The 24,625-nt window shown below is 42.3% G+C and overlaps 1 protein-coding gene across 1 annotated transcript in view; it reads right to left on the bottom strand.

Annotated features, from left to right (window-relative positions):
* Positions 1–24,625, bottom strand: part of LOC124243860 (uncharacterized) — a 98,252-nt gene that overhangs the window by 28,763 nt on the left and 44,864 nt on the right. The window contains exons 4-7 of the mRNA XM_046669925.1: positions 23,779–23,856; positions 22,199–22,337; positions 19,941–20,023; positions 6,949–7,023 (exon numbers count right to left, since the gene is read on the bottom strand). Coding sequence (XP_046525881.1) covers positions 6,949–7,023; positions 19,941–20,023; positions 22,199–22,337; positions 23,779–23,856 — 375 coding nt within the window. The remainder of the gene's footprint in view (positions 1–6,948; positions 7,024–19,940; positions 20,024–22,198; positions 22,338–23,778; positions 23,857–24,625) is intronic.

The raw sequence follows: 24,625 nt of genomic DNA, 5'->3' as shown, positions 1-24,625 counted from the left end.
CCAAGTCTGTGGTTTTCACATTTTTAAAGGATTGTTAGAAGCAAAGAGAGACAGAGAGAGAGACTCTGAGAGAAAGGAAGGAAGGAAGGAAGGGAGAAAAAGAGAGAAGGAAAGGAGGAAAGAATACGCCACAGAGATGGGATGTGGTCTACAAAGCCTAAAATGATTTCCTTTCCAGAAAACGTTTGTCTAGATTATACGAACAGCTAGAAAAAAAAACCCCATACTCACTCCAGCACATCGTTCCCTTCCTATTCTTAGATTTCTCAGAGCCCGATATTGGAGGGCTCTATATTTAATTTAGATTAATTTTAAACTTATTTCTGAATTCCTGGATTAGCAGTGATTCTGTAACATTTTTCTTAATGCAGAAATTGGTACAGGAAACACTTTAACGGTATTCAAACATCGTTGATTTCTGAAAGGCCTTTCTAGCCACTCCACTATGCTTCTACTTCTTGTCCAAACATTTTACATGGTTAAAATAAATATAGATATATCGGATAAGCCGCATTTTTAAGAACCGTGGTTTTGGGGCTGGCCCCGTGGCCGAGTGGTTAAGTTCGCGCACTCTGCTTTGGCAGCCCAGGGTTTCGCCGGTTCGGATCCTGGGCGCGGACATGGCACCACTCATCAAGCCATGCTGAGGTAGCATCTCATATGCCACAACTAGAAGGACCCACAACTGAAATATACAACTATATACTTGGGGGCTTTGGGAGAAAAAGGAAAAATAAAATCTTTAAAAAAAAAAAGAAGAACCATGGTTTCTAATTGCAGTTAAACCACAAAGACTGTCTCATCTGGGGACAAAACTACTTTTCAGATCTAATTGAAGACAAGCCTTTCTTTAATCACCAAATCATACCTGTGCTTCCTAATAAAATATATGGTTTAAGCAAAATTTCGTACTCTGTCGATTTCTACAAGGAGTAAACAATGAAGCCATTTCTATTTCCCCGAATAAATCTACATGCTGCCCTTTTCATTACTTATTGGGAGGTAATCGACTCATATGTTGAAGTTGGAATTTTCAGGATTTTTACTGTATGCATTTTCTATTATTTTTAAGCATATTTGGGAGGGAACAGAAATTTACACATTTTGAGAAATTAAGGCAAAACAAATCAGCCTGGATTTGTTTATGCATATGGAGAGTATCTAAAAAGAAAGCAAAGCAGATAAGAAGGAAATGTACTTTGGGTTTTCCTCATTTTATTAATTATAGGTTTGTTCAACATAAACATCACAAAGTGTGTTTTCCTGGAACCACACAAAATAAAAGTTTGATCCTTGATCTAAGTGGAGGATATGGTTAGTTTCTAAAACCAATGACTCCATTTGGCTGATGCTCATTTGAGGTCATTAATGCCATTTGTACTACACAGAGGCTCAGTCACATTTCACAGCCGGCCGGTCCCCACAGGGACAGGCTCTGAGTTATATATTACAACCTACCTGCAGGACGAGTGGGCTCTGATTAAGTACATGTTGTCTGCCACAATTAAGCAACTGCATGTAAAATTCCCAACTGAAGCCATAAAGGCCACAAATAGTGGTTTCTAAATCTGCATAACGGCAAGCAGATCTGTCAATCACAACCACGCATTTTCCCAAAGTTCATTTTTCAACCCCTTTGCCGAGAACGTCCTAAGACACATCTTTGCGGCTCAACAGATTTTGCCATGTTACAAACTTTTGGGGCAGACATGCTACAAAATAGACACAAGTAATTGGCTACAAAGGATTATTGGAGGAACTCTGAGGACAAAGGAGGCCTAGAGACTGACTTAAATGTTCCAAGAAATGTGGGGGAAAGAAATACTGAGAAGCATGAATGTAACTTTCCCTGTTAAAGGAAACCAGTTACGTGAGAATGATGCCATGTGGGTTTGATGAGCCAAGCAGCTAACTCTCCTGACAGGAGATTTGGCCTCTGGAACAGAAAAAATGCACCACTCAGAGGAAAGAGCACCTGGCAGAGAAAAGTGTGGGATCACTGAAATCCTGTGTCATGTTTGACTTGACAGCATCCGTCTACTGCCCACCAATCAAAACTTCCCATCCTACTCTAAGATAAAAGAATAAAATTGTGCATTGGCTCAATGTGATACAGAACCCCATTTCTTAAATTTATAAAAAAATTAGAGAAAGTGGCTGTGGCAATCCCTAAATACTGAATTTATTCTGAGTAACGGCAAAACTGTAAGTAGAGATACAGTCTCGTGTAATGTTTTCTTTCCACTATTTTCAATTCTTTATTTCGTATTCTTATCAAAAAGTTGTAGTTTAGCATGGCTACCATTTTTTAAATTCAACTGAGTTGGAGAAATAAAAAAGGAAGAAAGCACGTTGAATGAATGATGAGTTTGTGAGAGGAACTTTGTTGAACTATATTTGTGTAATTTTATTTGTGTAACTGAATTTGTTTAATTGAACTCTGTAATAACCCTGTGGGTAGGAATTACTGCTCCCATTTTAAAGATGGGGAAACTGACAGGTGATGAACAGAAGCGACTTACCAGGGTCTGCAGCAGGTAACTGGGAAAATCAGGTCAGGGCCCACATCGGGCTGACTCAGAATAACTCAACAGTATTACAAGTCACAGTCTGAAACACTTTCCAAAAAAGCTGAAAAAGTAAAACGCTTTGAGACATAATTGAGAATATCCTTTATAGAGGTAGTAAATAAGCCTTACAAGTATATTTTTCCTACCTCCCTATTTGCCTCCTGATTGAGAAGAATGGGGATTCTGATTGTTCCCAATGGGGGAGATTGAGTCTAGCAAGTTGCTAACTCTCTGTGAAGGAATGAATCTGCAGTTCTAACAGAGAAGCCCCACGATGAGATCAATACCAGTGACAGCCTCACGACTTGTAAGATATTGCCACACAGGTTATCAGAGGTCAATCTTGTAACCCAGCGTGAAGGGGTAGATCTGTTCGTTCATTCACGTGTTCCTTGTACCTTAAATATTTCTTGTGTTCCTACTAAATCTGTGCCTGCAACCTTAGACACATAAAGACGAAAAGGATCTAGCTCTGGCCTAAAGATGCTCACGGTCTTGAATACAGATTAAATGAGAAAACAAGATGAGTGAAAACACTCTCCAAATTGAATCTACATAACCTAATAAGAATTAGTACCTTCAAAGGAAAATAAAATATTTAAAAAATAAAGGCCACCAGTTACAAGACATGATAATAACCACCTATTTTTTCTTCATTATATAGCCTTTATTCCTTCCATTTTAAAAGCCCACATCAGGTCTAAGTTTGGGTCTTATATTGCTTATGAAAAAGTATATTTGGTAGACGTTAATAATTTCTCTCAAGTCACAAGCCTGTTCTTCACAGCAAAGGAAGAAGAGATTTCCTGAAATGAAACTTTTGACCAAAAATTAAAATATTTTTTAAAACGAAGATAACTTTCAGCAATTATCTGTGAAGGTTAAGCATCTTTACAGACAGACTCGTATATGGCACCATGCTGAGTGTCACCTTGATGACTGACCCAAGGTCAGAAGCCAGTGCTCTTTCCAGTATGGGAGGTGACCACACTGTCTTAGCCGGTCATGAACTGAGCTCAGCAAACACGTGTAGGGTGAATGAAAGGAGCAGCCTGAGGCCGGGGAAGGAAGTTTTCTCCCTCTTGGAGGGGATCAACCATCCATGATGGAACCAGTGATGATGGCCAGAGTAACCCTATTTCTAAACAAATGATCAACATGATGCATCATGGGAGTGGGACCTGTCTGAAGAATCTAGAACTCTGCTGGGGAAAGTTGAGTATAAACTAACGTCGACTGAGCAGGCGAGCTGTGCATCAGTGGAGCCAGCCACAAGGAACACGGGCATTCCCTGGTAGGGAAGTGCCAGGGGTCAGGCTGAGTCAGCACCGGTGCCACTCACAGGCCACCCCAGGTAGATGCTGCAGTAGAAGACTGGGCCCATTCCATGGAGGAGCTTACAAGCTACTCAAGGACTAAATTATGTATCATCCACGGATCCACCCAGAAAGGTTTGCGGGGGAGGAGAAACATGAGCTTGGCAGGGGAAAAGTCTGGACGGGCCAAGAAGAGATGCTGTCAATAGGGACAGAGGGAAGCCCTGGAGTGATCCGAGGACCCCACTGCTCCCGGGGAGCTGGGAGCCAGACTACAGAAGGCCTTGAACGCCGGGTCTGACCAAGTCCATGAGTGAGACAGCCTTCATTTATCTTGTGCTCATGGTTCAGAAACCGTAAGTCATGAAATAAAATGAAAAATATTGCCAAGGAGAATAACATTCCCTAGAAAATTCCCCAATCTTTTCATTAACTCATCAAGTATTTACTGAATACCAGGGACTTTTTTCAGATACTGAGGATGTATAGAAAACACTCTAGAGAATGAGAAAGATGCTCTAGAGGGTAGAGGAAAACACTAAAGGGGATAAATAAATAAAATGCATATTATGTGGGAAAGTGATAAGCGCTAAGAAAGAAAACTAAAGCAAGGAAGGTAATTTAAATACAAGGGAGGGCATGGAGGCAGTGTAGAAACATCAGATAGGTTACTTCCTGTAAGCCTTTGGAGCAAAGACCAGAACAGAAGGAAGGGAAGGAGTCAGTAGCCGGGATCTCTGGAGGTAGGGCATGCCAGAAAAAGGGAAGTGTAAGTGCAAAGGCCCTGGGGTGGAAGGCATCCAGAGTGTGTGAGGAACAAGGAGGCCGGGGTGGCCAGGGCAGAAAGAGCCAAGAGCAGGCAGCTAATGAGGATAAAGCTGTAAAGCCTGGAAACAAGGAGCTGAGACCCCAGATGGAGGGAGCGTTACCAGAATGTCATCAAACACTCTGGTGACGTGGAGTAGAACCCAGCTTTCTGTGACAGCACAGCATCACTTTTAGACTTATTTCTGCTCACGTCACACAACAAAGAAATCCATTCACAAATTCGGGTTCCTTCCTAACACCACGAAGGGATTTAGCAGGTCCGTTTTTAGAAGTCACTAAGGTTACAAAGTCTTCTTTAGCCCTCCTTAGACATTAGGAAGGCTCTTTTAGGAAATCTGTAAAGCACCCACCTCTGACGTTGATGGTGAGACCCAAGGGCTTCCATCCTGTCCAAGTGCTATAAGAGGAAGAGGAACGGGCAAGAAGCAGCCCAGCTGCTGGGCACACAAGAGCCAATTTAGGGAGGTGGGTTTCTCTTAAGTACAAACTCTGAAACAATGCACTTCCTCAGCTATGAGTGTCATGCGCCCGTAAGTGGCAGGCGGGGGGCTGGGACGTCCCTGTGTAGTTCCTGTGCCCTGACTCCTAATGAGACGAAGAGGAAAATTGGCTTTGAGGCCAGTTTGAGACCACCTCCGCTAACTTGAGCCTATAATGATTTCAATGTGGGATCTAAAGTGACACAGCCTGGAATGGGTCATAAAAACGGCTGGAAAAGGTGGCCTCTGTCCTCGCCATCATTGTCGGGAGGAGAAATTGCCAGGTCCCAGGAGTGCCCTTCAGCAACCTAAAACCTTGGGTCTTTACCAAAAAAAAAAAAAAAAAAACCGAGTCTGGTTAACAAACACAAAGATTGTTTTTAGGAACGGACCCACGGCAAGTGCATTTGGCAAAATGACATCACCTTGAAACCCGAAGTGAAATAAATGGAAGAATTTACAAGCCAAGGCAAATGTTCAAAGGGAGACTCAGACACAAGGAACAGATGGCTGATGAGAGAGCCGAAGAGCATTCTGCCAACACCCACAAAATGCAGATTTTTAAAGTGCCATGAAGGCTGTTTATGGTCTGAGCACCCAGGAATCGGCTGCATGGGCTCCACGCACTGAGAAGTTCTCTCACAAAGTCCACACTGCATCCTGGAAGGGACAGCGTGCGTACCTCTGCCTAGGGAATTTTATTTTTCATGCAAACATCACCGCTACCTTGTAAAAGCCAGTCAGATTCTTTCCACCTTTTATTTTCAATGTGAAAAGGAGCTGATGATTTGCCTGTTGAAATTGCAAGAAAAATGGAAAGAAAGGGCCACCCTCGTCACACACTCTCCTGTCTATTTCTAGGGGGTTATCCCAACCCTTAGTGATCTTGGAACTACGAAAATTTCTTTAAAGTCCAATTATAGGGGGTCCAGAAAGAGTACTGTATTTTTTCACCTCTTACAAACATCTTTGCAAAAATATTCTAAACCATTCCTTTCACATTTAATGAAGAATGTTTAGGGTGAGTATTAATCAGCATCCGTAGCATAGATTGAAGTATGCCTATAGTAAATGAAGGAAAATTTGAGGCACTGAGCTGCTAGCAGTCACTCAGGGAGAAAATAAGGAGAGAGCATGTATTCTCACTGAAATTTTCTCATTAGCTATTATTTCTGATCCCTTCAGATACTTTCTTAGACCAGAATTATTTTTAAGAAAAACCCCCAGCAAAATCAAATTACACATATATATCACAATTAAAAATTGTTCTACCACTACTTCTAAAACCCAAATCAAGTTGCAGTACAGCAGAGGCTAAAAATTTATCAAAATGTCAGCCATTTGAGCAGTCAGTTCACCTCTTTCTCTCTCACGGAATCTATTTTGGTGCCTACACAAATAAGTGTGTTTGTTGGTTTTAACAGATAGATAGAGGGATGGGTGGCTGGATGGATTGGTGGATGGACGATATTTGGTCAAGTTTCGAAGTAAGTACTTGATTTTTAGAGAGACATCCTCACATATGGAACAATATCCCCACTAATAGGAAAGACGGCAATAATAAGCAGTTTCAAGAAAAGCGTTTCATATATACAATCTTGTAACACACACACACACACACAAACTTAGAGATTCTACAATTAATGTCTTGGGAAGGAAGACCATTCTTCACCCGACTCAGTCCTGGTTTCATTATCAAGTTGATAAATAACCTTAAGATTTCAAGGTCACATTGGAGATTCTTATGTCACTCACCCTGGGAGCGGGCTGCTGAGATCCTCCGTGTGTTTGAGGCAGACAGGCTATTGATTCTGGGGAAGATACCTGGGTCTGTAAAAAAACAGCATTAAATGCTCAGTTCCGAATGCTTCTCTTCCCAATGAAGAGACGCTTCATTGCACAAAAGCATTTCTCAAAAATAAAACACCTCTTATTTGGAGATATTATGGTGCATTTCGATAGTTGTGGAATTAAAAACAAATTCCTACATATATATTTGGTAATTGATATAACCTTTCCCCATTTGGATAAATGTAGTCTTTATATTTGTCCAGGTTGTCATCATATAACAAATGCTCACATATAATGAGATGCCCCAAATGTACTGTGATTTTATATCATTTTTAGAGGAAAATTATCTTTGGTTCTTGAAAATTTCCTTTTATGTGAATATTAGTGATTGCCAATATTTATAAAACACAGCACTAAGTATCCCAAAGCCATATTATTTATTGCTTCTCGGAATATCTAGATATGCTTTCAGAACAGCTTTCCGGTCAAAATAAGGATGGACAGACAGGCTGTCAAGAAAGATAACTCCTAATTAGGAAGGTTGAACTACTATTTTTTGAGATTTCAGATTCATTAAAACTGGTTAAGTCAAATGAGTCTATATTTAATATAATGATAATTGTTTTGTCTTTTCATTTCTGAAGTTTGAAAGTTTTATTATTCCCTCTATATGAATAACAAATATTGTTTCCATTGACCTTTAAGGAGAACGAGGAATTTAACATTAACTATCTACTAAAAAGGAGTGTGTGACGTAACTGTGTGAATTGACAAAAACCACGCTAAACTCTAAAGGCTTCAAAATTGTGAAAATTGTGAAAGATAAATAAAAATGAAAATTTAAAAGAAGTAAAAAGTAAAGAATGGCTAGACAATAGTCTTCTAAAGGAATCTTCTCACATGTTTCTGATATATCCTTGATGTTTTAGAAACATGAAGAATTTCTTATTATTCTTATTCTAGACTCGGTAGTACCATGACTTGTTTTATCTTCCATTCTTACTGAAAACATTAGCAGACATCTTTCCTATAGTGTAAAAATTAAGGGATCCCTCCAAATTTAGGGTCCTATTGTTGAATGAAGTGCCATGAACCAAGCTTCTAGAATTAGAACCTGATGTTTGTGATCTATTATACTCTGTAAACGGACTAAACTCATGTTCGTAGCAGCTAATTTGTCACAACCCCAAAACAAAAGCAATTAAAGGAAAGGCTTCAGCACTGGAGATGCATCCAGGAGCTAAAAATATTTTATTGCTATATTATTTTAATCTTAAAACTGGACCATTTTTGTTTACCGACGAGAAAACAGGGAAGAAAAAGAAAAGACTCACTTAACAGGAATTCATAAGTTCACAAAATACCAGAGACGATGATGATCATCACTCTAAGGTTAACACTAGTTTAAGAGGAATGGAGAAACTTCTCTGATAAGTGCTGTGACTGAACAAGCCCAACCTGAGCACCACAGAGTAGTGTCTTCAGCCACCATGGGCCCACCACGTAGTTGCCTGTGTTCAACATGGCTGATTGTACACGCACGACGTCCATTGTCTTGTTGGACTGCCTGAGACTAGGCTCTGGGGCACCATATTAGGCCATATGAGCCACTGTCTGTCACACCGGGCTCTCAGCAATGTCACACCTTTACTTCAAGTGCCAAAACCTCAAACTCAGACAGAGTCAGGAGAGTACTTCCTGTCTCGTATACAGCACAACCGCTAACAGTCATGAAGCATCGTCTTAGACAGCATCCTGCAAGCATGCTTATGAAATGCAATCTGGTAATTGGATAACAGCATATGTATGTGTTTACCTAAATGTGCACATATACATTTTTTCTCATTCAACAAATGTTTGTTGAGCTCTTCCTAAGCCCCCAGAACTGCTCTGGGCATCGAGGACCACAGCAAACAAATGGATAGAAACGCCTGTCAAAAGGAACTTGCATTCAACTGAAGGAAGACAGACAGACAGACAATAAACAGATAAAGAAATCAGCCCTGTAGGCTATAGCAAGTAACGACATTGGCTTTTACAGCACATGAAGCCATCTGAGGGTTTTGGTGGGAGTTCACAGGAGCAAGCTCACATCTATGGGAGCTACTCTCTGAAGGCAGCCCGGCTCCGCCTCTTTGTGTGGACATGTGGCTGCTCCCAGCGAGTGGTGGGATGGATTTTCCCTCCCCTTGCACCTGGGCAGCCCTGTGACCTGCTTTGACTCACAGAATGTGACAACACTGAAATTCTGGGACTTCCAAACCCAGGTGTTAAAAGGACAGCCAATTTCCGCTTCCTCTTTTTTAGAAGACAGCCACCACCATTTAGGAAAGATGGGTACCCTGCCAGAGAGAGAGGGAGGAAGATGGAGAGAGAGAGAAACAGAGACGGACACAGAAACAGAGACAGAGACAAAAACAGAGAGCAAGAGAGAGAGGGAGGGAGAGAGAAACAGAAAGCAAGAGACACAGAGAGAGGGGGACATAGAAAGAGAGAGACAGAGAGAGAGGCAGAAAGAGAGGGATAGAGAAAGACAGAGACAGACAGACAGAGACAGGGAGAGAGAGTCTGAAGCCATCTTGGATGTACCAGAGTCAGCCAGCTCACAGCTAGCACAGTCACACGACTGAGCCTTGGGGAGACCAACAAAAGAATCCTGCCCCCACCGGAGCCCCAACCAACCCTTAGAAATCATACCACATTGTTGTTTGAAGCCACTAAGCTCCAGGGCACTTTGTTACCCAGCCATAGACAACTGAAACCCTGTTCAGGATCACTCCGGCTTTTGTGTTAAGACTAGACTATGTGGGAGTGTGTTGGAGCCAAGGGGCAGTGCAAGCAATGACTGACCAGAGGCAAGCCTGGCTGGGACCTGGGTAGTCATAAATTCGTAGATGGTGAGAAGAGGTCAGATTCTGGAAAGAGAGAGAGGTATTGCAATATGATTCCATTTATATAGAGTTCCAATATAGGCAGAACTCATCTACAGCTTCCTCCGGCTATATCCTGAAAGCAGGGCCAACACAATTGCTGACAGATCATACGCGAGGTGTGACAAAAAGACAAATCGAGGACAAAGTCAACCTCACCACTCGACAGCTCATTCTTCCTCAAAAGCATCAGCACAAACGTCCAAATTCTACATCAGCAGGTGCACAGTCTTGGAGTTATGAGGCAAATTGCTCCCGACAGTGGCCGTGCAGGAGGTTCTTGCACTCAGAAGCTGAAGTGTGCCGATGCTGGAAGCGAGCAGAGCCGTCAGGAGTCACCTGTCACCTGAGAACCCACAGGTAATTAGGAATTCCTTACAACTCCACATACAGGTGCTGAGACCACGAGGCAGGCAGCAAGGAAAGCTCATTATCTGAGACTCTTCCAGAGTCAGCCAACAGTTTCGTGGAGATGAATGTAGATGGTGGTTTCTTTCTAAAAGCTGAACAATGGCCCAGGTCCTTTCTCATTCTCAAGAAGCAGGTTCTCTTTATTTGCTCACAGAGCGGACGCAGCACTGACGGGGAGAGGAGCCGTCAGGGAGAACCTGTGAGGGCAGCGTCATCCGGGACTTTAACCTGTAGACAGTCGTCAAGCCCCAGTTCACTTCTCTCTGGATGTTGCTCCAGGGAGAATGGCCTTCGCTTGCTGGGGCAGCCAGATTTGCTGACGTCTGAGCAGCAGGAGTCAGAAGGAAGGAGAGTCTCACCCCGATGGCTCCTTGCTGCTGCTCAGACCCCTTCCTTGTGTCTCCTGATCAAGTTCTGGTTCCACGAGATGCTCCATTCCAGGGCATCCAGCTGGAGCTCTGCCCACCTCATTGAGGAAGCAGCTCCATCATCCCTTTGGTTTTCCCTGTGAGTCATTCATTCAGTCGATGAGTCTTTACTGAGCATCCACTGTGTGCCCGGCCACACTCTGGTTACTAGATATCCAAAAGGAGCTCTTCTTGATTAAGAGTTGGGAAAATTGAAGTTCAGATCTGGCTCTTTGAAGACTAGCAGTTGGTAAAATTATCTGGCATGCTGTGTCTTTCCAAGAGCCACCTTGATGGTCCCCAGAACCATTCACAAACTCCCTTTTTGTTTGTTTTTTTCTTTTTTTGAGGAAGATTAGCCCTGAGCTACCATCTGCCACCAATCCTCCTCTTTTTGCTGAGGAAGATTGGCCCTGAGCTAACATTTGTTCCCATCTTCCTCTATTTTTTTATATGTGGGATGCCTGCCACAGCATGGCTTGCTAAGGGGTGCATAAGTCCACACCTTGGATCCGAATCGGCGAACCCTGGGCCACTGAAGAAGAACGTGTGAACTTAACTACTGTACCACCGAGCTGGCCCCCACAAACTCCCTTTTAAGAAATCTCTTCTCTAATGTGGTTCATAAGACGATAAAAATGTTCTTTATTTTCCATTCCAATACTTTTCTCCTCTCCTTTCTTTTCTCCTCCTAACTCTCCTCTCCTCTCCTGCAATAGCATTCATTCAGAGCCTGACAAGTGCTGGTGCTGAATCTCATGCTATGTGGCGGATGAAAAGATGGGTCTCCCTTGACTGCACAGTGGAGCACACCTCCGGGAACAACACAAAGCCAGCTGGGTTCTAAAACCACCACGGACTCGCTCCGTGAGGTGCGCAGGTGCTCTGCAGACATCAGCGTTGTTATTATCAATAACGGGATTTAAGACTAGAGTAAAAGGCCTACTGAGGATTCAGGTTGGGTGCAATTAATCTGATTTTGAAGTACATTGGAACGCCTCTGGGAACCAGTGTTGGTCACTGCCCTGTGCTCAGAGACCCTGCGTTCTAGGAAGTGTTGAATGGGTGATTCACACGAACGCTTGTTCACACCACCAAGATACGTCTCCTTTCTCATCTTCCCCACTTTGGGTTGGTAGGAGATGCTCCTCAGCAGGTTGGCTCCTGCAGCCCACAGGCTGAGATTCGGGGCAAAGGAAGTCAGGGTTAGCTTGACCACTGGGTAGAACAGCTTAATCGCAAATGAATTTCTCACAAACACGTGCCATTGGTCACCAGGTGCCTGGAGAGGGCAAATCCACTCCCACCAGTGAAGAGACAGCTCAGAGTCCAGACGGCCTGACTGCTGATTGGGGTGGAGGTGTTCTGCCATCGATATCTGCAGCAAGGGGAGGGGAGGGCACCGAGGAGAGGATGGGCATACCCCCAACCACTGCCAGGGCTGGTGTGCAAAACAGCAAAGAATCACTTTCAGAAAGAAGCCCTGGGGTTCATTACTCAAAGTCAGGCGGTCAATCATTAGCAGATCCAAAAGTGGAGCTCGAAGTTCCTAACAACAAATGGGACAGTTAGACACCGGAGCTGGGTTACTGCTGAGGACCCTGGCTCTCAAACTGAAGCCTGTATCAGAATCACCCAGGGCGGGGGTCGGCTTGTGGCAAACAGACCGCCGGCCCCCAGCCCAGAGTTTCTGATTCGGCAGGTCTGCAGTGGGCCTGGGAGTTTGCATTTCTAAGAAGTTCCCAGGGGTGCTGGACTGGTCCAGACCACTCCTAACAAACCACTGATTTGGATGTATTGTTGTCTCATAACGGTGCAGAACCTATCCCAACACATTTAAGAAAGCTCCAGTCTGCTAACGCTCTCACACTTGTGCACAGAAGTTCTGTTAAATCGTTGCCTCGTCAAGAGAGTCTACTCACTCTAGTCGAGGGCTGGGTGTTAAGACACAAGTGCCAAGGAGCTGGTGAAAAGGGGCTAAATTTACACCAAAACGATCTCATCTTAGACCTTTGGAGTGGCTCCTGAACCATGGAAAGAATGACCGTTCCATCTGTGAAAGGCAAGATCTATGCACAGAATTATTTGGTAATATAGAAAAATCAGTAAGGTGATAATAAAATATTTAGGGATCAATCAATATATATATATTGATTCAATATAATTCAACCAGCAGCCCAAAGTTTCACTTTCAAGGGGGCCATTCCCACCATGGACAGACATTCATTCTTTTGTGGCCAATCAAATCCCACATTGTCTGATGAAAATGCCACTAAGGACTGCGGTGTGACTGAGTTTCTGGGAGGTGACATATGGCCACGGGCGTTTGAGTTGCTCACAATCCACGTGACCTGGTTTCATCACTTCAAGGGCGTTCTTTCCAGGATTTCTGAAGTTCAAGTAATTAAGTGGGTGAAAAGCTTATAGGTTAAATTTAACCCAGCATCTCATGCCAGCAGCCACAGTCACACATCCACTGGAATCGAGTCACTGATAGAAACCACAGTCTTGTGCAACATGGTTTTAGGAAGAAAATGTGAAACTATGCAGGGAAAAATTGTAAAACTGGACACACTGAAGTCCACAGATACATGCATGAATCTGCAACAGGCTGGCCACATTTCAGTCTTAATTTCTGTTTTTCTTTAATTTTCTCCATTGTCATTTCCCTAAAGCATGCCTTGTCTACACTTATTTGTCCTCTCTGTTGACAAATTGTTAGAGCAATCACCTTAAATTCATTTTGGATTTCAATTCAAGTGGCCCTTCTCCTTTTCATGTTAAAAAGGGTCTTGCCTCATTTCAGTTTTATTTTTTTCTCGCCTCTCCGTGAACAATCTCCTCCTTGGTCAGCTCTTCAGGAACAATATTGAGCCAAGGATGTGTTTGCCTTAATGCAAGCAAGCCAAACAGGAGCTCCGAGGCCGACAGAGTCCCCAGGCCCAGATGAAAGGCCAGGAGGCTTTCTCACAGCTTGGTGCGAGCTGCACCGACCCTCCTGGAGGTGGAAACCAGGTTCCAAATTCACCTGAAGCGTCCTTCTACAAAAAGGTTTCTACTGAAAATATTTCCATGGAGCAGAAAGCAATCATCAGGAAGGGACTTTCAGAACTGAGAGTCACTTTATGCCATTTTTTTTAAGTTGAAAATTTAGAAAGAAGCCATTTTATTATCAGTATGCACACAAACGTTGTGTTCTATGGTTTATAGGTTGTCTTGTTTTGATTAAAGACTTCATTTCTTTTAAAGCAGTTTAGGTTCACAACAAAATTGAGAGGAAAGTACAAAGATTTCCCATAGCCTCCCCGACAACATCACTCACCAGAGTGGTACATTTGTTACCAAGGAGGAATCTACATTGACAGAAGTCCACTGTTTACCCTACAGCTCATTCTTGTGCTGTGCATTCTATGGGTTTAGACAAATGTATAATGACATAGATCCAACATTATAGCATCATGCAGAATATTTTCACTGTCCTACAAACCCTCTCTGCTCCACCTATGGGTCCCTCCACCCCACCTCCTGCTCCAGCATCCACTGATCTTTTTATTGTCTCCATAGTTTTGCCTTTTCTAGAATGTCATACGGTTGGGATCATACAGTATGTAGCCTTTTCCAATTGGCTTCTTTCACTTAGCAATATGCATTTAAGGTCCTTCTATGTCTTATCATGGCTTTATAGCTCATTTCTTGTTAGTGCTGAATAATATTCCGTTGTCTGGATGGACCACAGTTTCGTTATCCATCCACCTACTGCAGGACCCCTTGTTTCTTCCAAGTTTTGGCAATTATGAATGAGGCTGCTATAAGCATCCATGTGCAGGTTTTTGTGTGGACGTAAGTTTTCAACTCCTTTGGGTAAATAACAAGCAGCTTGACTGCTGGATCATATTGTAAGAGGACTTGTAGTTTTATAAGAAACTGTCAAACTGTCTTCTAAAGTGGCTGCACCATTTTGCATTCTTGTACTTGTTGCTCCACATCCTCGCTAGCATTTGAAGCCAGTGTTCTGGATTTTGGCCATTCTAATAGGTGTTTAGTGGTATCTCATTGTTATTTTAATTTGCATTTCCTTGATGACATATGACGTGCAGCATCTTTTCCTATGCTTATTTGCCATCTATATATCTTCTGTTAAGGTCTTTGGCCCACTTTTTAATTGGGTTGTTTGTTTTCTTATTGTTGAGTTTTGTGAGCTCTTTGTATATTTTGGATACCAGTCCTTTATCAGATGTGTCTTTTGCAAATATTTTCTCCCCATCTTGTGGCTTGTGTTCTAATTCTCTTGACATTGTCTTTCACAGAACAGAAGTTTTTAATTTTATAAAGACCAGCTCGTCCATTATTTCTTTCACAGATTGTAGTTTTGGCTTTGTATCTAAAAAGCCATTGCCATACCCAAGGTAATCTAGATTTTCTCTGATGTTATCTTCTGGGAGTTTTATAGTTTTGTATCTTACATTTAGATCTGTGATCCATTTTAAGTTAATCTTTGTGAAGGGTGTAAGGGTTATGCCTAGGGTCACTTTTTTGTGCATGGATTTCTAGTTATTCCAGCACCATTTGTTGAAAAGATTATCTTTGCTCCATTGTATTGTCTTTGCTCCTTTGTCAAAGGCAAGTTGACTATATTTATGGAGGTGTATTTCTGGGCTCTCTATTCTGTTCCATTCATCTGTTTGTCTATCCTTTCACCAATACCACACTGTCTGGATTACTGTAGCTTTACAAGAAGTCTTGAAGTTGGGTAGGGTCAGTCTTCCAACTTTGCTCTTCTCCTTCAAGATTGAGTGGCTATTCTGGGTATTTTATCTCTCCATATAAACTTTAGGATCAATTTGTTGATATTCACAAAATAACAAGATCTCATTGAATCTATGGATCAAGTTAGGAAGAACTGACTTCTTGACAAATATCAGATTAGATAAATATGAGTCTTCCTATTTATGAACATGGAATATCTCTCCATTAATTGAGTTCTTCTTTGATTTCCTTTATTAGAGCTTTGCAGTTTTCCTGATACAGACCTTGTACATATTTCGTTAGATTTACATCTGAGTATTCTATTTTGGGAGGTGCTAGTGTAAATCGTATTTTCTTTTTAGCTTCAAATTCCACATTTTCATTGTTGATATGTAAGGAAGCAATCAACTTTTATATATTAACCTTGTATCCTGCAACCTTGCTATAATTGCTGATTCATTCCAGGATCATTTTTGTCAATTCTTTCAAACTTTTTTCCATAGACAATCATGTCATCTGCAAACAAAGACAGTTTTATTTCTTCCTTCCCAACCAGTATACCTCTTATTTCCTCTTCTTGTCTAATTGCATTAGCAAAGACTTCCAGTACCATGTTGAAAAGACGTGGTGAGAGGGGACATCCTTGCCTTGTACCTGATCCTAGTGGGAAAGCTTCAAGTTTCTCACTATTAAGTATGATGTTAGCTGTAGGTTTTTGTAAACGGTCTCTATCAAATTGAGAAAGTTCTCCCCTATTCCAGCTTTACTGAGAGTTTTTTCATGAACCACTGCTGGCTTTTGTCAAATGCTTTTTCTGCATCCTGTGATATAAACATGTGATTTTTCTTTTCTAGTCTGTCGATGTGATGGATTACATAAACTGATTTTCGAATGTTGAATCAGCCTTGCATACCTGGGGTAAATCCCACTTGGTCATGTTGTATAATTCTTTTTATAGTTTCTTGGATTTGATTTGCTAATATTTTGTTGAAGATTTTTGCATCTATGTTCATGAGAGATACTGGTTTGTAGTTTTCTTATAATGTACTTTATATCTTTACTAAGTAACGTTGATATTGGAATTGACAGACTAATGTTCGCTAGTCACAAGGAAGGGTTTCATCTCCACGCATTTGTTGTCCATATTGAGTAATTTCGTGTTCTACCCTATGCAGGTGGTGCGACAGTATGGCTAGGTTCACAGGCTGTGGAGACAGGCTGGGTTTGGACACGGGTTCATGTCGGGCTAATTGGTTACCTCAGGGCGAGTGAGTTATTGATTGTCCTAAGCTTCCATTTCCTTACTTGCAAAATGGGCTTGCTAAAAAATGGTAGGTATACCATTTCACAGGATTTGTGTGACGATTAATTGGGATTATCCATGCACAATGCTTGAAATATCATATTAAATAAATATGTAGTGTTATCATTTTAGTCATTTGCTTAGCCCGTGTCTTACTGCCTTAATATGCGATAAGAACTATTTTTCTTCTTATTACAATATTTTATGTACGACACTTTTTTTATTTTTAGTTCATTCTCTGAAGACTCTTCCCATAGCGCTGTAAATATCACAGATGGTTGCCTGTAAAATAACACGTTTAAATTCGGCTGTGGTTTGTTTCTGTACAAAGTAATGTTAACATTCCCTAAAAAGCCATAACATGCAGAACTCTAATGGCAACATTACAGGTGAACAGGTGCTTACATTTGCACAGTGGTTTCCAGTTTATGAACCAGTGGGTCTACACAGGCAGTCTTCTGAGTAAAGGGTTTTCTGTAGAGTGTGTTTATTTTCACATTGTGCATTTTTACTTTTCTGGTTGTTTCTTCTCTGTTTTTAGATGATTATACACCTTGAATTGGAAGGAACACCAGCATCCACCTAGATGAGCCTCCTTTTGAAAACTGAAATCCCTGGTTGGGGAATTGGATGGGAGGCAGGGGGAGGGGGTGGCGTCCAGTTTAGGCTTACACACTTCCAAGTTACCAAAGGTCAGCCTGGACCAAGGATACACCTTTAGTTACAAAAAAAAAAACAAAACAAAAACAAAAAACCCTCGTATTGATCTAAAATTTACTTCTTTGTAGCTTCTTCGCATTGGTCTTAGTTCTGGTCTTGGAAGCAACTTAGGATAAATATGAAATACACATGAAATATGTTTATTAGAACATGAAATATATATATGAAATCTGCACAAGAACCCCAAGTGTCTGAGGCCACTTACACTCCCCTTCGACTTATCTTCCTAGACTCAGCTAAGCCTGTCTGAGTCTTTCCTGGGTAGAAGTTTCTAGAGCCTTACTATCCAGCCCACCTTTCATTTTAAAAAAGGACTACATTTTCCTCCGTGTCTTGAAACCTCCACAAACTCTTGTAAGTCGTCTACCAAAATCTTTCCCACTCTTGCTGGTGTAAATAGTCATATACACACGCATGTCCATATGGATAAAGCTGCTTTCAGTTCTTCTTTGAATACAGGGGGGAACCAGAAATCATTAACATCCAATACACTCTTAATTTCTTCCATTTCTGCGGAGACCATAAAGACTTACTTTCAGGTGGATGGTGATTCCTTTTTTCCCAAAAGCTCCACATTTCTAACATTATTTAAGAAAACCACCTTTCCTAGGTCAAGATGTTCCACTGATCTTGCTTGGAAGGTGTTAAATGGAACTTCTGAGTCCACAGTCATGGGACCATTTTGTCTTTTCTCCAAAGAATGCAGTCCATAGGTGAAGGTTTGCTGCAAATTAAACTTCCAGCCATCTCCAGCCCTCTGACAGAGTGGCCCCAAAAACTGCCCTGTCCAGCAGATTCAGAATGACATGCTCCTTGCACCCAGGTGTGAAGGCCCAGCCCTCCGGGCTCGTCTAGGAGGGCACAGCAAACGGTACTCTGGCCCAGACACCCCAGGGAGAAGAGAACAAACTGAAACAGCCCGCCTTCCTCCAAACAGTTTTGGTTACCTTATGTGCCCAGACAATTTTCTGGTGAAGAAAAAGTTCAGGACACAAGATAGCGCCCTGAGTCATTCAGAAAAAGAGTTTGATAAAACTATATACAACAAAATAAAACACACTTAAACAGCAAAGATTCTTTGTCTTTATCTTTAAACGAATCTGTGCTGGGCACTTTCACGTAAGTTTCCTCTCATAACAAACTTACAAAACAGGCATTATCATCACCAGTTTCCCATAAACTCAGGGGGTTGAGTTTAACTCGCCTGCTCAAATCATCTGAAAAGTAACAAGATGAGGAGGCAGGCCCAGATTTTATTCCTCCAAGCCTAAGCTGGTTCCTCCATCACTGCTGCTATGTGCGAGTATGCAAAGAAAAATCCAACACTATGAACGGCGGCAAAAAAATTATCTTAATTTTGAAATCTAACTTGTAAAGTGCAGGTAATAAAAGACATTTCAGGGGCCGACCCCACAGCTGAGTGATAAAGTTCGCTCGCTCTGCTTCGGCAGCCCAGGGTTTCACTGGTTTGGATCCTGAGTGTGGACCTAGCACCGCTCATCAAGCCACGCTGAGGCAGCACCCCACCCAGCAGAACTAGAAGGACCCACAATTAGAATATACAACTATGTACTGGGGAGCTTTGGGGAGAAGAAGATAAGAAAAGAAGATTGGCAACAGATGTTAGCTCAGGGCCAATCTAAAAAAAAAAGAGTATTCGCTTCTAAAAAATATATATATATTTCATAATATCTACATTCTATCCTAGATCGTTCCATAATAATCCACTGCCTTAGATCCTTCTGTCTTTAATTTCCAAATATGCAATGATGAAAATGTTTCCTTAGCTTTAGAACAAGAGTTAAAATGCCACTTGGGAAAGGAATGGAGATGTGCAGAACAGCAAAAGGAAGAAAGACGGACAGCACGTATCCTATCGGCAGAAATCCATTCCCACATCCAGTAGGAGTAGAGCCGGCCACTTACAGAGACCACACTAGCTAAAACTAGCTCAGAAGACCAGAAACACAAGGGGACAAGCCCTCTCCTTTCTAGAAAAGTAAATCCTTTCAGCCCTGCTTTCTGTAGGAAAAATTCTTAGTTCATTTTCACTCTGATTTTATTTAATAAAGAACAAGAAGAACTTATTTTCTTTGTTTCCAAACTTGTGTTTCTATTTGTTGATTTCATTATTCTTCTTGAGTCATTTTAAGTCTGTTTTTTTATCTCCCCAGACACACTATATTCTCTTTGGAGTCAGGGATCGTGAGCCCTGCTTTTATATCATCCAAATGAAACTACCTGCATGATGCATAACATTACTTTGCATACAACAAGAATTTTAAAATGCTTATTACACTAATCACTTGACTGAAATGAATATTTTAATTCTAAGTAATTAAGAAGCTTGGTACATAGTCGCATGCAAAAAATATTCCCTAATGGGACTTAAAATATAGTGTTAGAAAACACATTTTTCATCAATATCAGAAACCTCACCTCTTTTCTCTGACCAACTTTGACCGACAGCCTGGTTTTTCTTGCCCTTGGAGCAGCCACAGACCGGAGTTTAGAAGCAGACACTGGGAAGAGATGTTTTAGAGTTAGCAAGGACCAACTTGCTCATGTAGTAATAGAATGTAGCATTTGATATTACAAATTTTCATTACTCTATAAATAGAAAAGAATATGAATTCACATTGAGAGATATTACTTAATATTTAAGATCAAGCTTAACATTTGAACAGTAAATTCTTCCTTTTGGCACAAAACTGGAACTTTACAGTCCCTTCCACTACGCAAGATTTATTCTGATATTTCAGTATTTAATAATATGGTTTGTATACTTAAATGCTAGTAGATTTGTTATTTATCGTTGTATAAAAGTCAAAAATTATACCAGCATAGTTTAATTCTTAAAAGTCTGAAAAAAACTAAAGTTATTTTGGTAGAGACAAAAAATACATTTTATACACACCATTTAAATATTCCAAAATTACAGTAAAGACTCTTGTAGACACCCATTTGGATCCCAGTCTTGTATTTCCTAGAAAATGGTGCTACTTTTCTTTTGTGAATATTCACGAACAGGCTGCTAAGCTGGGTGCCCAGATTCCTTCCTAGGAGACACCTTGGTCTCACCACACTGACAGATCTTTGATTATGAAATGACAATGGCGATTTCTAGGGGTAATTATGACACTTACATCACACTGGCCTATTTAGAAAACACAAAATAACCACTAAGAGCGGAGAGAAACGTTGTGAAGATAGACACTCTCAAAAACGATCCACAGCCTGTGAGTTCGCAGGATTTAAGTCCTGTTTACACATGGAAACGAATAGTTCAGAGTGAACATGCATCAGCCATGCCTTCCACAATAAGCAGCTCCAAACTGCTCCCTCATTGCTCCCTTACACCAGGAGCGCTGGGCCCTTCCCATCAACCCCTCCATGAGGCTTTCTTTCCCAGCAGGCTTTGCACACCATTCCCCTCTTTCAGGAGTTCTGCACGTACATGAAAAAGCAGGGGCCCCTTTTGCCCCAACACACCACCCCAAAATTTGCACCTGAATTTTTCCATTCTAAAAAAAAAGTCACTCTACTAACAACGTTTAAATCCTCTCTGGAAGTTAACATTCCACGTTACATGGATTCAATGCACAAGTTACTCAAGAAATTTGCAAGTTTGAACAACATTTCTTTAGACATTTTCATGGAAAGAGCACATAACAATATACGGGGGAACGTGAAAGATGATATTGCCTGTAAAACCCAGAACATAGGCTAGGGAAGAGAGCCTAGAATATTCCTGCAGGATATTAATGTGAATGCATAGTTAAAAAAGATGACACTCACCTAAAAATACTTTGACTCAGCATTTTGCCCAATGAAAAAGCTGTGAATATTAGCCTGCCCTGTTCACCATGTACCAACGTTGCCTAGACCAGTGCCTGGCATGGTGAACAGTCAATAAACATTTATGCAAGAATCCGAGAGGACCGAGTCCTAGAATACTCCAGACCCCAGAGAAGACAGCATCCATCTCCAAACTGTGGGTCACTTAAACCAACCAATTTGTCTAAAAGCACCAGAAGACACCCAAGTTGTTAGTATGAGCTTCATTCACTTTCAAACTATTGATACATCCTACGCATTTAAAAATTATGCTCCCATCAGCTAAATGATACTGTAGAGATGAAACCCACTGAGTGACGTTATTAGTGGTCATATGACTTGATGGAGTAAATTTAACTTAGAAAATTCCTGGCAGTCCTCCTTTAAAATCTCATGTTCTCAAACAATTTTGGGGAACATTGGTTTTTCATCCTTTAGGCTATTTATCACATGTATCTGTGCACAGTTCTTAGCCAGAAGTAAACGCTCAACAGCTACTGAAATGAGTTTCTTCACTCTGGTGCGAAAGGAGCCCAGGAAAGGCACTGAGGGAAAAAGGGCGTAGTTTTCTCTCACTCTGAACTGTGGCTCTGGATAGCTATTGCTGTCACTGAGGTTAGGACCTTAAAGGAAAATATCAAACACATAAGTACTATTTTACAGTGCTTATTTTATTTAAAAATTATATAGAAAGTCAATATAATCTTAAAAAGACAACGTAAAAATCTTTAAAAGACAGCTCTCTGTAATACTAACCTAACTGTAGGGCAGATTATATCACTACTTCTCAGAACTAATTGCAGAAAGTGTAAGTATTTATCAAAATCCAGAAGGAAAAAAAAAACAGGAAAAATACAAACTTTTAAATTTTATGTTCTGGAGATTTTGTTTGACTTCTGTTCCACCATCTTCCTCCTGAATCAGCTTCCAGAACTCCTCATAGTCGCTCGTGCTCTTCAAGATTCCACCTTTGGTCGATTCATTTTGCAACCCTATAATCTTATTTTCAAAGAGAGTAATGTCTATATTTCAGAGTGACATTTTTAAAGGCTAATTCGAAATCAGCAGATAATCAGAAATTTAAAATCCCATTTCTAAGCATCAGAGAATGACGTCTGGGTAACTTGCAGCTGTCTAACTGAGAAAGGGTTCTTGCCAACAGTAACTGACACCAGGAAAGTGACAGCTTTGAAAGTCTCTGTCCCCTAAATCCTAGAGGTTCATGTGTATTTAATAATTAACGGGAACAGTTTGAAGGGAGGTAGACTGTTTTGCTTGCTTTCTTCTTTGTCTTATCCTAGGTAGTAGTAGCCAGGAGTTAACATAAGGGGAGTTCTTTGGGAGAGGCTGGTGGAGGAGAGAAGGAGGACATTAGGGAGGGAGAGGAGCGAGAGAGGGAAGGACAGGTCTGAGGACAATGAGAGGAAGTAGATAAGGATATCTTTCCCTTAAAATTCAATTTCTAACTTTATCTCCCTTTGACGTGGAGACGCTAGAATTGCCCTACACTGTAAACCAATTGTCACATAGGAATATGCTGCTTGCGATAATAAATGATGTCTTTGCCAGTTTAGTGGAAGACAAGCGAGTCTTCACCTCTTTGAAATATCATCTCATCTCTCAGAAATTGGGGGTACACGTCAAACTGATAAGGCCTGTTTTAGGTAGTATAACTAGATAAACAGTATCTTCTTTAAAACAGTGACACCCCCCCCCCCACGCACACACACACCCCTCCCGGAAGAACTCTAATTTCCCCAGGGATTTATAACTCGAGGACGTAATGTTCCATGTTCCACTCAAGGAGAATAAAATCAGGAAGCACAGGGCTCTGAAAACATTCGGGGATGTCTCACGGATGATGCAAATGTAACACACGTCAGCACGAAGGAGACCACTTTTTCGGTCTAATTTCTAGAGCAATCGCTCGCTTATGGGACGTCGCTGTACGTGGGGACTGTGGGATCCCTCGGATACCCGTGGCGGTGGCCCCTCCAGCTAGGTCCCTCCCTTCCTCTGCGGGAAGAGCTTTCATTCACCGCGGCTGTTCTCAGGGCTCTGCTCAGAACACACTAACATTACAGGGAAATGGAGATCTGCCATGAGGTTCATCACTATGGCACACAAGCCAGCCCCCGCAAGAAGTGGAGGGGGTTTGGAGGCCATGGTGTTTGGGTCTCCCCTCTGTCCAGCTCTCAGTATTTCGCGTGTCCCCGAGGGGCTGATGAGAGCCAGCATGGCTCCCACATAACCCTGGGCAGAGGGGCTCCAAGAGCAAAGGCTCGCACTGCGCATGCTGGGGGGCCCGGGTCCCCCCCCCAATTCCTGAGTCATTCTGATGATGAAGCGCCTTGGAGACGGGACACATAGAATATAGCAGCGGCGGCAATGCCCGTGCAGGGGGTTCTCAGGCCGGCACCAACCCGATCCTCGGTCCTACCCGGTGGGCGCCGGAGCGCACGGGGCACGCGGGGCGCCGGGCTGTGCGCGGGGGCGCCTGTCCAGCTCCAGGAACGCGCTGCAAAGAAGGACAGAAAAGTCGCGGTCAGCCTGCAGTTCAGTAGCTGGGAAACAAAGGCGAAAACAAATGACAAGTAAACATCCAGCCACAGGAAGCCATTAAGGAGAGTGGGCGCTAATGAGCGCGCAGCGGGGACCCGCCGCCCGCCGCGCGCCCCGCCCGCCGAGGAAACGGCCGCCCAGCCCGGAGCCCCGCTGGCAGGCCGTAAACCTGCTGTGGTCTCCGTTCCCCTTCAAGTTGGGCCATTAGAAGCCGCAATTACTGTCAGCCCCAATAAGAAGACTCCAGGAGGAAAGAAAAGAAAATGGAGATTCTGGGATATCGCACATTCTCACGTCCTCCCGGGCTGCCAGTGGACACCCCAGCCTGGGGGTGGGGGGACTCCAGCAGCTCCAAGGTAGGGGCTCAGCCAGCTGTGTGCGAACGCGAAGAGGTGAGCATCGACCCACTGTCCAAGGAGCCTATTGAAACAGTTTCTTGTAAAAATCAACCCTTTTGAATAATCAAATGTTCCTTTGTGCTCCCTTAAATTTCAAACCATTCTTTAAAATTTTTTCCAGGTAGCAGTGGTGTGGTCAAGCAAGGGTTAATGACCTCACTTTCGCTTTCCTGTTGAACTATTCAAGATGCCGTTTAGCTAGCTTTAATTTTTGGAGGGACCGTTCTTTCTCCGGATGGGTAGATGGGACAGGTGGCGCTCTCGCCCGCGGTCCCCGAGCATCCTCCGCAGATGCCCAGACTGAGGCCTCCACGGTGGTCGAGGTCC

This window comes from Equus quagga, chromosome 8 (genome assembly GCF_021613505.1).
Source record: "Equus quagga isolate Etosha38 chromosome 8, UCLA_HA_Equagga_1.0, whole genome shotgun sequence".
NCBI classification, from domain to species: Eukaryota; Metazoa; Chordata; class Mammalia; order Perissodactyla; family Equidae; genus Equus; species Equus quagga.
Note: the sequence above shows the minus strand (reverse complement) of the source record. Positions and strands in the feature narration are given on the sequence as shown.